Genomic DNA, 17504 nt, shown 5'->3' with positions numbered 1-17504 from the left:
CTCCCTCTCTGTCTCCCTCTCTCCCTGTCTCTTCTTTCTGCCTTCCTCTTTCTTCTCTCCTCTCTGCGTCTCTGAAAAATAGAGTGCCACCAACTGGTGCCAGGTTTGATTATACAGTAGGTAGCTCCTACCTACAGTGCATTCGGAAAGTATACAGACCCTTTGACTTTTTCCACATGTTGTTACGTTACAGCCTTATTCTAAAATGGATTAAATGGTTTTTTCCCTCATCAATCTACACACAATACCCCATAATGACAAAGCGAAAACAGGTTTTTAAAATTTTAGCAAATGTATTACAAATAAAAAAAAGAAATACCTTATTTACATAAGTATTCAGACCCTTTGCTATGAGACTCTAAATAGAGCTCAGTTGCATTCTGTTTCCATTGATCATCCTTTCTACAGCTTGATTGGAGTCCACCTGTGGTAAATTCAATTGATTGGACATGATTTGGAAAGGCACACACCAGTCTATATAAGGTTCCACAGTTGACAGTGGATGTCAGAGCAAAAACCAAGCCATGAGGTCAAAGGAATTGTCCGTAGAGCTCCGAGACAGGATTGTGTCGAGGCACAGATCTGGTGAAGGGTACCAAAACATGTCTGCAGCATTGAAGGTCCCCAAGAACACAGTGGCCTCCATCATTCTAAAATGGAAGAAGTTTGGAACCACCAAGACTCTTCCTAGAGCTGGCCTCCCGGCCAAACTGAGCAATCGGGGGAGAAGGGCCTTGGTCAGGGAGGTGACCAAGAACCCGATGGTCACTCTGACAGAGCTCCAGAGTTCCTCTGTGGAGATGGGAGAACCTTCCAGAAGGACAACCTAAAGGACTCTCAGACCATGAGAAACAAGATTCTCTGGTTTGATGAAACCAAGATTGAACTCTTTGTCCTGAATGCCAAGCGTCACGTCTGGAGGGGCAGGGACTGGGAGGCTAGTCAGGATCGAGGGAAATATGAACGGAGCAAAGTACAGAGAGATCCATGATGACAACCTGCTCCAGAGCGCTCAGGACCTCAGACTGGGGTGAAGGTTCACCTTCCAACAGGACAACAACCCTAAGCACATTGTCAAGACAACACACGAGTGGCTTCGGGACAAGTCTCTGAATGTCCTTGAGTGGCCCAACCATAGCCCGGACTTGAACCCGATCGAACATCTCTGGGGAGACCTGAAAATAGCTGTGCAGCAACTCTCCCCATCCAACCTGACAGAGCTTGAGAGGATCTGCAGAGAAGAATGGGAGAAACTCCTCAAATAGAGGTGTGCCAAGCTTTAGTGTCATACCCAAGAAGACTCAAGGCTGTAATTGCTACCAAAGGTGCTTCAACAAAGTACTGAGTAAAGGGTCTGAATACTTATGTAAATGTGATTTTTTTTGGATTTTTTAAAATATATTTGCTTTGTCATTATGGGGTATTGTGTGTAGATTGAGGGGGAAAAAACGATGTAATACATTTTTAAATAAGGCTGTAACGTAACAAAGTGTAAAGTCAAGGGGTCTGAATACTTTCCGAATGCACTGTAGGTGCAACTGTCCCGGCGTCCCGGATAGAGGAAGTAGAATGACCATTTACATTTTAGTCATTTAGCAGACACTCTTATCCAGAGCGACTTACAGTTAGTTTATTTTTTTCATTCTGGCCCCCCTTGGGAATCAAACCCACAACCCTGGACGACGCTGGGCCAATTGTGCGCCGCCCCATTGGTCTCCCGGTCGCGGCCAGCTACGACAGAGCCTGGATTCGAACCAGGATCTCTAGTGGCACAGCTAGCACTGCGATGCAGCGCCTTAGACAACTGCGCCACTCGGGAGACAGTTAGTGAGTGCATACATTTTTCATACTGGCCCCCCATGGGAATCGAACCCACAATCCTGGCGTTGCAAGCGCCATTCTCTACCAACTGAGCTACACTGGACCAGTTAAATGAAAGTACACACAACATGCCCTCTGAACAGACCAACCCTCACAGAGCAATCTCTTAACCTCTGAACAGTCCAACCCTCACAGAGCAAACTCTAACCTCTGAACAGTCCAACCCTCACCAAGCAATCTCTAACCTCTGAACACCCCAGAGCACTCTTATCTGAACAGACCACCTCACAGAGCAAACTCTTAACCTCTGAACAGACCAATAACCTCTGAACAGACCAACCCTCACAGAGCAAACTCTTAACCTCTGAACAGACCAACCCTCACAGAGCAAACTCTTAACCTCTGAACAGACCAACCCTCACAGAGCAAACTCTTAACCTCTGAACAAAAACACACGTGAAACCAAAGGAAGGAATACAAGATCCTTGTTTATCTTCAGGTACTTTAGCCTGCTGATTTGTGTGAATTGATACTGACTTGTTTTCCCTTCTTTTAGGTACTTCCTGATTTGTGTGAACTACTTCTTCTATGGTGAGACGTTGGCGGAGTACTTTGGTGCGTTGGTTCAGAGAGAGGAACCGCTCCAGTTCCTGGTCCGATACCATAGATTTATCTCCTTCGCTCTCTACCTGGCAGGTGAGGCTCGGTGTAACGCCGTCAGTACAAGGAAGTACAAGTGTAAGATAGAAACACATAATGTTATATATAAGCCTGTGCAGTTCTTATCGCCATAGTGATATGAATCTGTTGTTTGTGCCACCCGGCTGCTCTTATAAAAACGGTAATAAACCATAAGCGTTAAACGGTCTGTCGGTAAATCCATCCTACGTCACTTTGTGACATAGAAACAGCTGTAGTAATAATAATAATAATAATACACTGGTCTATAACAACATCGAAACAGCAGTAATAATGCACTGGTCTATAACACCATAGAAACAGCAGTAATAATACACTGGTCTATAACACCATAGAAACAGCTGTAATAATACACTGGTCTATAACACCATAGAAACAGCAGTAATAATACACTGGTCTATAACACCATAGAAACAGCAGTAATAATACACTGGTCTATAACACCATAGAAACAGCTGTAATAATACACTGGTCTATAACACCATAGAAACAGCAGTAATAATACACTGGTCTATAACACCATAGAAACAGCAGTAATAATACACTGGTCTATAACACTATAGAAACAGCAGTAATAATACACTGGTCTATAACACCATAGAAACAGCTGTAATAATACACTGGTCTATAACACCATAGAAACAGCAGTAATAATACACTGGTCTATAACACCATAGAAACAGCAGTAATAATACACTGGTCTATAACACCATAGAAACAGCAGTAATAATACACTGGTCTATAACACCATAGAAACAGCAGTAATAATACACTGGTCTATAACACCATAGAAACAGCAGTAATAATACACTGGTCTATAACACCATAGAAACAGCAGTAATAATACACTGGTCTATAACACCATAGAAACAGCAGTAATAATACACTGGTCTATAACACCATAGAAACAGCAGTAATAATACACTGGTCTATAACACCATAGAAACAGCAGTAATAATACACTGGTCTATAACACCATAGAAACAGCAGTAATAATACACTGGTCTATAACACCATAGAAACAGCAGTAATAATACACTGGTCTATAACACCATAGAAACAGCAGTAATAATACACTGGTCTATAACACCATAGAAACAGCAGTAATAATACACTGGTCTATAACACCATAGAAACAGCAGTAATAATACACTGGTCTATAACACCATAGAAACAGCAGTAATAATACACTGGTCTATAACACCATAGAAACAGCAGTAATAATACACTGGTCTATAACACCATAGAAACAGCAGTAATAATACACTGGTCTATAACACCATAGAAACAGCAGTAATAATACACTGGTCTATAACACCATAGAAACAGCAGTAATAATACACTGGTCTATAACACCATAGAAACAGCAGTAATAATACACTGGTCTGTAACTAAATGTATACAGGCACATTTGAACAGGCTAGCCCAGTGTTTCCCAAACTAGGGGGGTCGACTGATTTTAAAATGTGTTCACGAGAGAAACTCCTGAAATAAAAATATATTGCGCTTGGTTCATAGAACCGGGGTTACGTGAGTAACCACGGTTGGTATTTGGTATTTTATTAGTATCCCCATTGGCTGTTGCAAAAGCAGCAGCTACTCTTCCTGGGGTCCACACAAAACATGAAACATGACATAATACAGAACATTAATAGACAAGAACAGCTCAAGGACAGAACTACATAAAACGTTTAACGTTTTTTTTTGCTGGGTAGTTTTATTGAAAAGACAAGGCCGACATGAAACATTGACTACTAGCCAGACTAAGTCCCTCCACACTGCAGTTGGTGATTAACTAACAGGGCGATAAAGTATGTTTCTCAGATCAAATCAAATCAAAGCCGAATACAACAGGTTTAGACATTACCATGAAATGCTTACTTACAGCCCTTAACCAACAATGCATTTATTTCTTAATAAAAAAAGTAAAATAAAACAACAACAAAAAAATTAAATCAGTAGGAAGGCTATATACAGGGGGGTACCGGTGCAGAGTCAATGTGCGGGGGCACCGGCTAGTTGAGGTAATATGTACATGTGGGTAGAGTTAAAGTGACTATGCATAAATAATTAACAGAGTAGCAGCAGCGTAAAAAGATGGGGTGGGGGTGCAAATTGTCCGGGTAGCCATGATTAGTTGTTCAGGAGTCTTATGGCTTGGGGGTAGAAGCTGTTGAGAAGCCTTTTGGACCTAGACTTGGCGCTCCGGTACCGCTTGCCGTGCGGTAGCAGAGAGAACAGTCTATGACTAGGGTGGCTGGAATCTTTGACCATTTTGAGGCCTTTCTCTGACACTGCCTGGTATAGAGGTCCTGGATGGCAGGAAGCTTGGCCCCAGTGATGTACTGGGCCGTACGCACTACCCTCTGTAGTGCCTTGCGGTCGGAGGCCGAGCAGTTGCCATACCAGGCGGTGATGCAACCAGTCAGGATGCTCTCGATGGTGCAGCTGTATAACTTTTTGAGGATCTGAGGACCCATGCCAAATCTTTTCAGTCTCCTGAGGGGGAATAGGCTTTGTCGTGCCCTCTTCACGACTGTCTTGATGTGTTTGGACCATGATAGTTCTTTGATGTGGACACCAAGGAACTTGAAGCTCTCAACCTGTTCCACTACAGCCCCGTCGATGAGAATGGGGGCGTGCTCGGTCCTCCTTTTCCTGTAGTCCATAATCATCTCCTTTGTCTTGATCACGTTGAGGGAGAGGTTGTTATCCTGGCACCACACGGCCAGGTCTCTGACCTCCTCCCTATAGGCTGTCTCATCGTTGTCGGTGATCAGGCCTACCACTCTTGTGGCGTCGGCAAACTTAATGATGGTGTTTGAGTCGTGCCTGGCCATGCAGTCATGGGTGAACAGGGAGTACAGGAGGGGACTAAGCACGCACCAATGAGGGGCCCCGTGTTGAGGATCAGCGTGGCAGATGTGTTGTTACCTACCCTTACCACCTGGGGGCTGCCCGTCAGGAAGTCCAAGATCCAGTTGCAGAGGGAGGTGTTTAGTCCCAGGGTCCTTAGCTTAGTGATGGGCTTTTAGGGCACTATGGTGTTGAACGCTGAGCTGTAGTCAATGAATAGCTTTCTCACCTAGGTGTTCCTTTTGTCCAGGTGGGAAAGGGCAGTGTGGAGTGCAATAGAGATTGCATCATATGTGGATCTGTTGGGGCAGTATGTAAATTGGAGTGGGTCTAGGGTTTCTGGGATATTGGTGTTGATGTGAGCCATGACCAGCCTTTCAAAGCACTTCATGGCTACAGACCTAGACCCATAGTCATTTAGATAGTCATTTAGGCAGGTTATCTTAATAATAAATAATAATAATATGCCATTTAGCAGACGCTTTTATCCAAAGCGACTTACAGTCATGCGTGCATACATTTTTTTTTTTTGTGTATGGGTGGTCCCGGGGATCGAACCCACTACCTTGGCGTTACAAGCGCCGTGCTCTACCAGCTGAGCTACAGAGGACCATCTTAGTGTCCTTGGGCACGGGGACTATGGTGGTCTTCTTGAAACATGTTGGTATTACAGACTCAGTCAGGGACATGTTGAAAATGTCAGTGAAGACACTTCCCAGTTGGTCAGCGCATGCTCGAAGTACACGTCCTGGTAATCCGTCTGGCCCTGCGGCCTTGTGAATGTTGATCTGTATAAAGGTCTTACTCACATCAGCTACGGAGAGCGTGATCACACAGTCGTCCGCAACAGCTGATGCTCTCATGCATGCTTCAGTGTTGCTTGCCTCGAAGCGAGCATAGAAGTAATTTAGCTCGTCTGGTAGGCTCGTGTCACTGTGCAGCTCGCGGCTGTGCTTCCCTTTGTAGTCTGTAATAGTTTGCAAGCCCTGCCACATGCTTTCGTTTTTGCTTGTAAGCAGGAATCAGGAGAATATAATTATGGTCAGATTTGCCAAATGGAGGGCGAGGGAGAGCTTTGTTACGCGTCTCTGTTTGTGGAGTAAAGGTGGTCTAGAGTTTTGTTTTTTTTTCTCTCGTGCACCAGCTGTTATTTACAAATATACACAGACCGCCACCCCTTGTCTTACCGGAGGCAGCTGTTCTATCTTGCCGATGCAGCGTAAACCCAGCCAGCTGTATGTTATCCATGTCGTCGTTCAGCCACGACTCGGTGAAACACAAGATATTACAGTTTTGAATGTCCCGTTGGTAGGATATTCTTGATCGGAGCTCATCCATTTTATTATCCAATGATTGTACGTTGGCTAATAGGACTTATGGTAGAGGCAGATTACCCACTGGCTGTCGGATCCTTACAAGGCACCCCGACCTACGTCCCCGGTATCTCCGTCTCTTCTTCATGCGAATGACGGGGATTTGGGCCTTGTCGGGTGTCTGAAGTAAATCCTTCGCGTCCGACTCGTTAAAGAAAATATCTTCGTCCAGTACGAGGTGAGTAATCGCTGTCCTGATATGGGGTGTCTTTGACTTGACCCTGTCTGGAGTGTGACTGTCTGTCTGTTTCTGTCACAGCCAGTTAAAATCCACAGCTCTGCTGAACTGACAAAATCTGCCCGGCGACTCAATACACAACTTCTTCCTAGGGGCTCTCATATTGGCTGCTTGCTTTGTGGCGAAACCCGACCCACAATGAGCCTTTTAATCGACACCTTCAGCACAAATATGACTGACCACCTCAATTCGGTCTCATGTAGCAACATTTGAAATAGTGTCTTTTACATTGGATAGAAGTAGAGACTCAGAGCTAGAAAATGGTATATCATACACCAGGGTGTCCTCTGGAAAATGTGTTAGCTGTGGGGGAAAATTTAGCGGGGGTGGGGGGGTTTAAAAGGGGGGTGGTATCCCCCCTTTTTGGGAGGGTTCCGGATAAAACTCAAACCATCTAAAATATCATTTCCACCCCCAGAAATGAGCTCAATAACGTATTGGTAAAATGATTATAGTATACAGGATGCAATTTAAGGTTGAGTGCTGCAGCTATCTAAAGAAACACAACAGAGACCTTCTGAAATAAAAAAAAGTGAATCTTGACAAAATTAACAGAGGGAACATTTGACTGAACATGAATTAGAGCCCACTAATTCATGTTCATCACAAAAGGAGGGCGTTGGAAATCTCTTTCCAGGTTCTGACAAAAACCTAGTTCTGACGTAGTTTACAGCCTTTGTCAGAGCACTTCATTCTTCTGGGCTTTTGGAGAAAGATGTCCAACGCCCTTCTGTAATTGAGCTCCTTGATGGAGAGCTGCATGCAGGCGGCTAGATGCTCTCCCTGCAGTCTGTCCCTGCAGTCTGTCCCTGCAGTCTGTCCCTGCAGTCTGTTCCTGAAGTCTGTTCTGACCTGCAATACCAGAGATAATAATAAGAGAAGGGAGAGGGACAAAGAGGATCTACTTTCACATTTTAATGATCTTACTCTTTTCTCACAATTAACGGAAGACACTGGGATAGTCAGTGCGATTGCTGCCAGCTGGTTAAGGCAGGGGTAGAGCTGCCCCCACTCATCTAACTGCGAGGCCAGCTTTGTCATTGCCTTCAGCTGGTCCAACCCCTGAAATACATGGAAAAACAAAACATTAAAAGAAGGGTCAACAGAGTGGTAGTTCAATAGGAAAAAAGGGTTGGGCAACACTGGCCTAAAATGTTCTCTTCAAAAGATTGTCAGACTCATGCCATACCTTGAATGCTCCAACTGGCACACGTTGCTTGTAAGAGGGCCTCTCTTGCAGCACAGTAGCCTCTGGCGTTAGCAACAACTTTCTGGAGCGGAGGGTCAGGTTAAAGGTTAAAGGTGTTTATCCTCTGGCGTTAGCAACAACTTCCTGGAGCGGAGGGTCAGGTTAAAGGTTAAAGGTGTTGATCCTCTGGCGTTAGCAACAACTTCCTGGAGAGGAGGGTCAGGTTAAAGGTTAAAGGTGTTGATCCTCTGGCGTTAGCAACAACTTCCTGAAGAGGAGGGTCAGGTTAAAGGTTAAAGGTGTTTATCCTCTGGCGTTAGCAACAACTTCCTGGAGAGGAGGGTCAGGTTAAAGGTAAGTTGATCCTCTGGGCGTTAAACAACTTCCCTGAAGAGGAGGGTCAGGTTAAAGGTTAAAGGTGTTTATCCTCTGGCGTTAGCAACAACTTCCTGGAGAGGAGGGTCAGGTTAAAGGTTAAAGGTGTTTATCCTCTGGCGTTAGCAACAACTTCCTGAAGAGGAGGGTCAGGTTAAAGGTTAAAGGTGTTTATCCTCTGGCGTTAGCAACAACTTCCTGAAGAGGAGGTTCAGGTTAAAGGTTAAAGGTGTTTATTTACATTTACATTTACGTCATTTAGCAGACGCTCTTATCCAGAGCGACTTACAGTTAGTCAGTGCATACATTATAATTTTTTCATAGTTTTTTTATTCTTTATTTTTCATAGTTTTTTATAGTCTATTTTTCAAAATGTATTTTTTCCCTTTTTTTTAATTTTAATTTTCGTTTTTTAATTTTTTAATTTATTTTTCGTTTATTTATTTTTTCTCATACTGGACCCCCGTGGGAATCGAACCCACAACCCTGGCGTTGCAAACGCCATGCTCTACCAACTGAGCTACATCCCTGCCGGCCATTCCCTCCCCTACCCTGGATGACGCTGGGCCAATTGTGCGCCGCCCCATGGGTCTCCCGGTCGCGGCCGGCTACGACAGAGCCTGGATTCGAACCAGGATCTCTAGTGGCACAGCTAGCACTGCGATGCAGTGCCTTAGACCACTGCGCCACTCGGGAGGTTATCCTCTGGCGTTAGCAACAACTTCCTGGAGAGGAGGGTCAGGTTAAAGGTTAAAGGTGTTTATCCTGGCTCAGAAATAAACACATAATGCTGTAGACTAGTACAGACTAAATATGCATAAACATTTTTAGCCCTTAGCCTAATTAAAGGAAATTTGACGAACCATGTGGCATATTATATAGCCACGGCTTCAGTCTGTCAATTTCAAGCCTTTGGGCCCATCTGGATTGCCGGTGGTGCGCACTTGGCCTCTCTCCTCTCTCCTCCTCCTTTTATCTACTCCTCTTTCTTCTCCTTCTCTTCTCTCTCCTTCCATCTCTCCTCCTGGCTCTCTCCTTTCCTCTGTTCCTCTGCTCTCCTCTCTCCTCTCCTCTGTTCCTCTCTGCTCTCCTCTCTCCTTTCCTCTGTTCCACTCTGCTCTCTTTTCTCCTTCCATCTCCCCTCCTGGCTCTCTCCTCTCCTCCATTCTGTCCCTCATGCATCCCTACCTCACTCCCGGCTAACGTTAGTCAAACAAGCAAGCTAATGTACCTTTTCTTGCAGTTTCTCACGCGGGAGCACTCTGAGGTGATTCAAGTGAATTGTGTTTCGCCCCGCAGAGCTTCTGTATTGCGCACTGGTCACTCGCGCACTGCACTGGTCCCTGGCGTGCCGTTTCTCGCGCAAGTGCATTCTGAAGTGATTAAAGTTAATTGTTCTGCGCCGCAGAGCGTCTGTATCGAGCACTGGTCACTCACGCACTGGTCACTGGCGAGCTGTGTTTCTTGGTTTGCAGGCTGCCTGCCACAGCTAACAGAGCTAAATAACCTTCAGAACTGTGTTGAACCCAGACAGATGATCTATTTACCAAGAAAAGCGAATGTGCTTTACTGAACTTTATTGAAACTATGTTTGGTAGAAATAGGATGTTTCTTTTGGTGTAGCGGCAATGATTCTGCCGTGGCGCCACACGTAAATGAACGCAGAGGAAACACTGTCATACACTACAGTTGAGGAACAATGGGAAAGTATTTATGCTTTGAAAGTAGATAAACTTGTAACATCACTTTTGAGAAAATGGCCCTTGAATGTTTTGGTAAACCTATTGGAGAGCTCTTCTTTGTCTGCACCTATTCAGCATCGTTTCACACCCTCTTAAGCCTTAGCACCACCCATCTCTTTAAGGATTCACATGTGAGGCCATGTGCTGAACAGAGTGAGTACGGTAGTGAACTAAATTACCAAAGATCTCAAGACTAAAGGCTGGTTTATACTTCGTCTATCGACATGTCTGTAGACAGTTGTCGCAGTGACATCATGAACATTCTATTGTCGTCCGACATCAAACTTGTCGTTATTGTTATGAAAAAGTATAAACACAAAAACGACAGGCTGCATGACATCAGCAAGCCTGGTTGTGCAAAATAGTCAGGAAGTCAAGAATCCAGTTGCAGAGGTGTTAATGTAATTGTATTTTATTTGTTAATTTTTTTTTACTTGAGTTTATTTTGTAACATTTTTTAAACTCTATTTTCTTACAACTACATTGTTGGTTGAGGGCTTGTAAGTAAGCATTTCACGGTAAGGTCTACACCTGTTGTATTCGGTGCAAGTGACAAATAACATTTAATTTGATTTTAAACACTAATAAACCCATCCGTTTTAAAAATGAATGTAGTATAGGTCAATCTAGCAAACCAGATGACTAAAAGCAACTTTCTAAACAATGGTTCATTTCTAGCTTGTTAGCTAGCTAGCTAACAAGTTCAAATAATGACCATATTTCGTGAGTGTGACGAAATAAAAGCAGTGAATTCTACCAGAGAATTTTAGAACTTGGACACTGTCTCGTTGGCCTAACTTTATATCCTAATTTGACTTGGGTGCAGGTCGTGTTGTTCTTCACATTACCGTCTCTGGTAAACTCACACTACGTTTATTTGTCACATGCACAGGATACAGAAGGTGTAAACGATAAAGTGAAATGGTTACTTGCATAGTGGAGTCTTTTGTTTAAACATCTAGCTAGCTAGCTAAACAATGAACCACAATCCCAACTCATGATGTTACTACCCTGCATGAATCTGCAGGTAGCTAAAGCTAACCAACTAGCTAGGTTCAATGTTAGCTAGCTAGTTAACATTAGGCTGTAACTAGCAATGCAAATGGCTCTGAGATATGAATAATATTACTACATAGATCATACACGTAACTTGAGCAAGCCAGCTAACGTTAGCCAGCTAGCTAACAGTAACTTGTAACTTTCTGACAAAATTAGAATCGTATAATATCTGAAGATGTAGCTAGCTAGGCTCGCTTACGCTTCTCCCTCTGTCACGAATGCCATGGTTGCCCTTAGTTTGAAGATGTAATTGTTTTATACAACAGCCTTCTTTGTGTTCTCTTTTCTCCATATGTGACTCGTTTCAGGAAACTAGGCGTATGTCGCGGGTCACTACTTCACAGGAGAGCCATTTGAACTAACTTTTTTATTTTAAACCAAATTCATTTTTTGGCAGAAATGCCTTCTGGAACATGTGAACTTTCATGTGCCTTAACAACAAAATTGCATGCCACCTGTAAATACGAATACAATTGTTAAATTATGAGCCTAGTTGGTTTAGCCACAGAAAAAGACAGCAACCTTCACGCTAGCCATGATTGGCTGAGATAATGAGTGGGCTGGATAGGCCGAGAGATGAGTTCGGATTGGTCTGCCGTATAGAACGCTTCTGTCTATTTGAGCTGGTCAGTATGTCTAGGTAATCCTGTCTAACGCTGCTTTTTAAAAACGATATCGCGTAGTAGAACTGCATAAGTGTTGCTCTCCACGAGTTTTGAAACCAGTGGAATTAGAGTATGATAGCTAAGGAGATGGAGAAAACACCTGTCTCCGGATTACATCTTCAATCAAACTAAGGGCAACCATGGCATCCATGAAAGGGAGAAACGTCCATCCATGATGTATACGGGTAAGATAGTCTAGCTAGTTACATTTTCAGATATCACACGTTTCTAATTTTGACAGATGTTTTCATTTCAAGTTAAAGTGTACTGTTAGCAAGCTAGCTAACATTACGTGTATGATCTGTGTAGTAATATTATTCGTATCTCAGAGCCATTTGCTTTGCTAGTTATAGCCAAATGTTAGCAAGCTAACATTGAACCTGATTGGTTAGCTACCTGCAGATTCATGAAGGGTAGTAACGTCATGAGTTGGGATTATGGTTAATTGTTTAGCTAGCTAGCTAGCTACATGTCTTAACAAAAGACTCCACTATGCAAGTATCCATTTCAATAGGGAGAGTAAAATGGTCAGTGAGCTGTTCTCTCATTTGTGTCTGGAAGGAGCTAGCCAACGTTAGCCAGTTAGCTTGGGTCAACGTTAGCCAGTTAGCTTGGGTCAACGTTAGCCAGTTAGCTTGGGTGCTTGACTGCTGTTGTTAGATCAGCTAGCTAACGTTATATGTGTGTGATCTGTGTAATAATATTATTCGTATCTCAGAGCCATTTGCTTTGTTAGTTATAGCCTAATGTTAGCTAGCTAGCTAAAATTGAACCTGGTTGGTTAGCTACCTGCAGATTAATGCAGGGTAGTAACGTTATGAGTTGGGATTATGGTTCATTGTTTAGCTAGCTAGCTACATGTCTTAACAAAAGACTCCACTATGCAAGTAACCATTTCAATAGAATGTTCATGATGTCAATGCGACAACTGTTGATAGATGTAGCTGGTAAATTTGCTCTGGCTATCTACTCCGATTTCAGAGCGCTCTCGTCTGAGTGGGCCAGAACGCAGAATAACTGACGAATTTACGAACAATCAACACCCGTTGAATATGGCTGGTGTCGGTAAACGTTGGCAAAAAAGCGTAAATTGTTGCCAGCATCACAGTTGCAGTCACCAACGCTCTGGAGAACATGAAAACAGCCTAACCAGCTCTGCTAGGGCGAGTAAAATGGTCAGAGTGAGATGTTCTCTGATTTGTGTCTGGAAGTAGCTAGCAAGCTAGCCAATGTTAGCCAGTTAGCTTGGGTGCTTTACTGTTGTTAGGACAGAATGCTCGGATCAACCCTTAAAGAGATGGGTGGGGCTAAGGCTTAAGGAGGGTGTGAGCGATGCTGAATGGGACAAAGAAAGGCTCTCCACTAGGTACCAAAACATTCAAAGGCCATTTTCTCAAACGTGACGTTACAAGTTTATCAACTTTCAAAACAGAATTACTTTCCCATTGTTCCTCAACTGTAGTGTATGATATACAATTTTCTAGCTCTGAGTCTCTACTTTTATCCAATGTAAAAAAAAAAAAAAAATCACATTTTGCTACATAAGACCGAATCAAGCCGGTCGGTCACAAATGGAGGTCTATTAGCCTGGTCCCACATCTGTTTGTGCTGTCTTGACAACTCAGCTTGATATTGGCAATATGAGTTTAGCAAGAACGCACAAACAGATCTGGGACCGGGCTACAAATCTATAGGTCTTCAATCAATCCAATGGAGTTTGTTTTCTGAGGTTGCGTTGTTCGTTGTGTAAAATAATGAATTGGCATTTGAGGGAAACAGCACCACTGTTCACCACAGGACCTTCTATTATAATTATTTAGTTTTTGTTGATTAAACGGAGAAGAGGAGTCTATGGCATTTTGCTAAAATACATTTAGCAAGCGATGATGTCCGAGGGAACAAAATAGTGTTTGTTGTTAGTAACTTCTTTGTTGTTGTACTATCCCAAATGGACAGTTTGACCAATTTAAGTATTCCAGCTTTAAAAGAACAATGTTTGAAAATAAGACGTCGCGTTCATTCAATAGAGCAGGGAATGTCATGTGACTACAAACACCCTCTCACTGTTACTATCAGGCCTTATACATTGACTAATTGGTTGATAGCTAAGGATGTAACGATTCACCCGATACGCATCGGTCCCCTGATTCAAATGTTTAAGATGCGGGAGCATCGGTCCGCGGATCCCAAACTGATAAAAAACCAAAAAAAGCATGTATTGGTCAGGAAGCCGATTTTGGACGTTACTTAACGCTGGTTCACCAGCATTATTGGCTCATATTACATTATTTCTATCTTCTGAAAAATATATATTTTGTGACAATTGATGCGTCCTCTCTTTCAGTGCCGAACTGCATGTAACTGTGGAGTCATTGATCTATATCTCTGACAGATCCAGCTCATGAGCGCCATCAACAACAGATTTAAACTTAGAAGGGAAAAGGAATATGTTTATTGCAACAAATGTTAGTGCATCGCATTGATTCACTGAATCGTTTCAAACTTACACGTATTGGTTCCTGTATGGTATCAGTCTAGATACGTGTGGGCATATGGATGATGATGATGATAATGATGATGATGTTGTTCCTCTTCTTTCTTTTCACAGGTTTCTGCATGTTTGTTCTGAGTTTAGTGAAGAAACATTATCGCCTGCAGTTTTATATGGTGTGTATGAGCCAAGTAACCCTGGCAACACCACCATCCTGTCACTGCAGTAACCCTGGCAACACCACCATCCTGTCACTGCAGTAACCCTGGCAACACCACCATCCTGTCACTCTGCACACCACACAATACAGCTGGGCTCCCCAACTACATTCAGCCACGGATGGTCAGGGGGAACATGGTGTTCAATCATTTGTACAGTGCAAATTGACCCGCAAGAATCCCAAACAGAGATTAGTATTTGACACAAAAAAAACCTAGAATCATTTCAAACGTCGATTACATTGGGATACGATCACATATGCCTCTTTGTGTGTGGGAGTACTTGGGAACAGATTTCCTAAATTTAAAATCACTTTGAGCTGATTTCCTGGTGATTTTAGTATTTTATATCCAGAACTTGGATAACCCCCTGCTATTGGGGAACCCTGCTATACGGCGTACTGCGTACTGCGTACTCCATCACAGTCTACAGGCACTACTGGCACTCTATTCCCTATGTACTGCATCTGTTTTTGACCTTTTGAGTAAAAGGTAGAGCACTGCGTAGTGAAATGATGAATACATTTGACAGCTCTTTCTAGATGAAAAAGTAGAGCACCACATGGGGTGTAGTTTCAGGCCAGCCAGATAGACATAATAATAATAATAATAATAATATGCCATTTAGCAGACGCTTTTATCCAAAGCGACTTACAGTCATGCGTGCATACATTTTTGTGTATGGGTGGTCCCGGGGATCGAACCCACTACCTTGGCGTTACAAGCGCCGTGCTCTACCAGCTGAGCTACAGAGGACCACATACACTAGAGTGCTGTGTTAAAGCCATCTTTATCAGCCTTCGCTTTGTGTCGTAGATGTCAGTGGGTGTAGTGGTGTGTGGAGTGACAGCATTGCCTATCTAGAGACTGTATTTCTATATCTGTAGCCTGTCTGCCTATCTAGAGACTGTGTTTCTATATCTGTAGCCTGTCTGCCTATCTAGAGACTATATCTGTAGCCTGTCTGCCTATCTAGAGACTGTATTTCTATATCTGTAGCCTGTCTGCCTATCTAGAGACTGTATTTCTATATCTGTAGCCTGTCTGCCTATCTAGACTGTATTTCTATATCTGTAGCCTGTCTGCCTATCTAGACTGTATTTCTATATCTGTAGCCTGTCTGCCTATCTAGAGACTGTATTTCTATATCTGTAGCTTGTCTGCCTATCTCTGCATTCTACCTACCAACATTGTTATTGTGAGTGGTCAGGCTACATTCCCCACTGCTAACTGTGTGTGTGTGTGTGTGTGTGTGTGTGTGTGTGTGTGTGGTTTGCCCCTCCAGTTTGCGTGGACCCATGTAACCCTGCTGATAGTGGTGACTCAGTCTCACCTGGTCATTCAGAACCTGTTTGAAGGAATGATCTGGTAAGAAACACACAGTATCAGTGTTCTGGTAGGAAAGCAAACACGACACGCCCAGATACCTGTCCCTGAAACACGACACGCCCAGATACCTGTCCCTGAAACACGACACGCCCAGATACCTGTCCCTGAAACACGACACGCCCAGATACCTGTCCCTGAAACCACGACACGCCCAGATACCTGTCCCTGAAACACGACACGCCCAGATACCTGTCCCTGAAACACGACACGCCCAGATACCTGTCCCTGAAACACGACACGCCCAGATACCTGTCCCTGAAACACGACACGCCCAGATACCTGTCCCTGAAACACGACACGCCCAGATACCTGTCCCTGAAACACGACACGCCCAGATACCTGTCCCTGAAACACGACACGCCCAGATACCTGTCCCTGAAACACGACACGCCCAGATACCTGTCCCTGAAACACGACACGCCCAGATACCTGTCCCTGAAACACGACACGCCCAGATACCTGTCCCTGAAACACGACACGCCCAGATACCTGTCCCTGAAACACGACACGCCCAGATACCTGTCCCTGAAACACGACACGCCCAGATACCTGTCCCTGAAACACGACACGCCCAGATACCTGTCCCTGAAACACGACACGCCCAGATACCTGTCCCTGAAACACGACACGCCCAGATACCTGTCCCTGAAACACGACACGCCCAGATACCTGTCCCTGAAACACGACACGCCCAGATACCTGTCCCTGAAACACGACGCGCCCAGATACCTGTCCCTGAAACACGACGCGCCCAGATACCTGTCCCTGAAACACGACGCGCCCAGATACCTGTCCCTGAAACACGACGCGCCCAGATACCTGTCCCTGAAACACGACACGCCCAGATACCTGTCCCTGAAACACGACACGCCCAGATACCTGTCCCTGAAACACGACACGCCCAGATACCTGTCCCTGAAACACGACACGCCCCAGATACCTGTCCCTGAAACACGACACGCCCAGATACCTGTCCCTGAAACACGACACGCCCAGATACCTGTCCCTGAAACACGACACGCCCAGATACCTGTCCCTGAAACACGACGCGCCCAGATACCTGTCCCTGAAACACGACGCGCCCAGATACCTGTCCCTGAAACACGACGCGCCCAGATACCTGTCCCTGAAACACGACGCGCCCAGATACCTGTCCCTGAAACACGACGCGCCCAGATACCTGTCCCTGAAACACGACGCGCCCAGATACCTGTCCCTGAAAACACGACACGCCCAGATACCTGTCCCTGAAACACGACGCGCCCAGATACCTGTCCCTGAAACACGACGCGCCCAGATACCTGTCCCTGAAACACGACACGCCCAGATACCTGTCCCTGAAACACGACGCGCCCAGATACCTGTCCCTGAAACACGACGCGCCCAGAT

The 17504-nt window shown here is 44.4% G+C and overlaps 1 protein-coding gene across 1 annotated transcript in view; it reads left to right on the top strand.

Annotated features, from left to right (window-relative positions):
- Window positions 1-17504, top strand: part of LOC121584482 (phosphatidate cytidylyltransferase 1) — a 91616-nt gene that overhangs the window by 62144 nt on the left and 11968 nt on the right. Inside the window, exons 5-7 of the mRNA XM_041900376.2 lie at window positions 2378-2517; window positions 14626-14684; window positions 16012-16094. Coding sequence (XP_041756310.1) covers window positions 2378-2517; window positions 14626-14684; window positions 16012-16094 — 282 coding nt within the window. The remainder of the gene's footprint in view (window positions 1-2377; window positions 2518-14625; window positions 14685-16011; window positions 16095-17504) is intronic.

The sequence above is a fragment of the Coregonus clupeaformis genome, chromosome 16, assembly GCF_020615455.1.
Source record: "Coregonus clupeaformis isolate EN_2021a chromosome 16, ASM2061545v1, whole genome shotgun sequence".
In the NCBI taxonomy this organism is placed as follows: Eukaryota; Metazoa; Chordata; class Actinopteri; order Salmoniformes; family Salmonidae; genus Coregonus; species Coregonus clupeaformis.
Note: the sequence above shows the minus strand (reverse complement) of the source record. Positions and strands in the feature narration are given on the sequence as shown.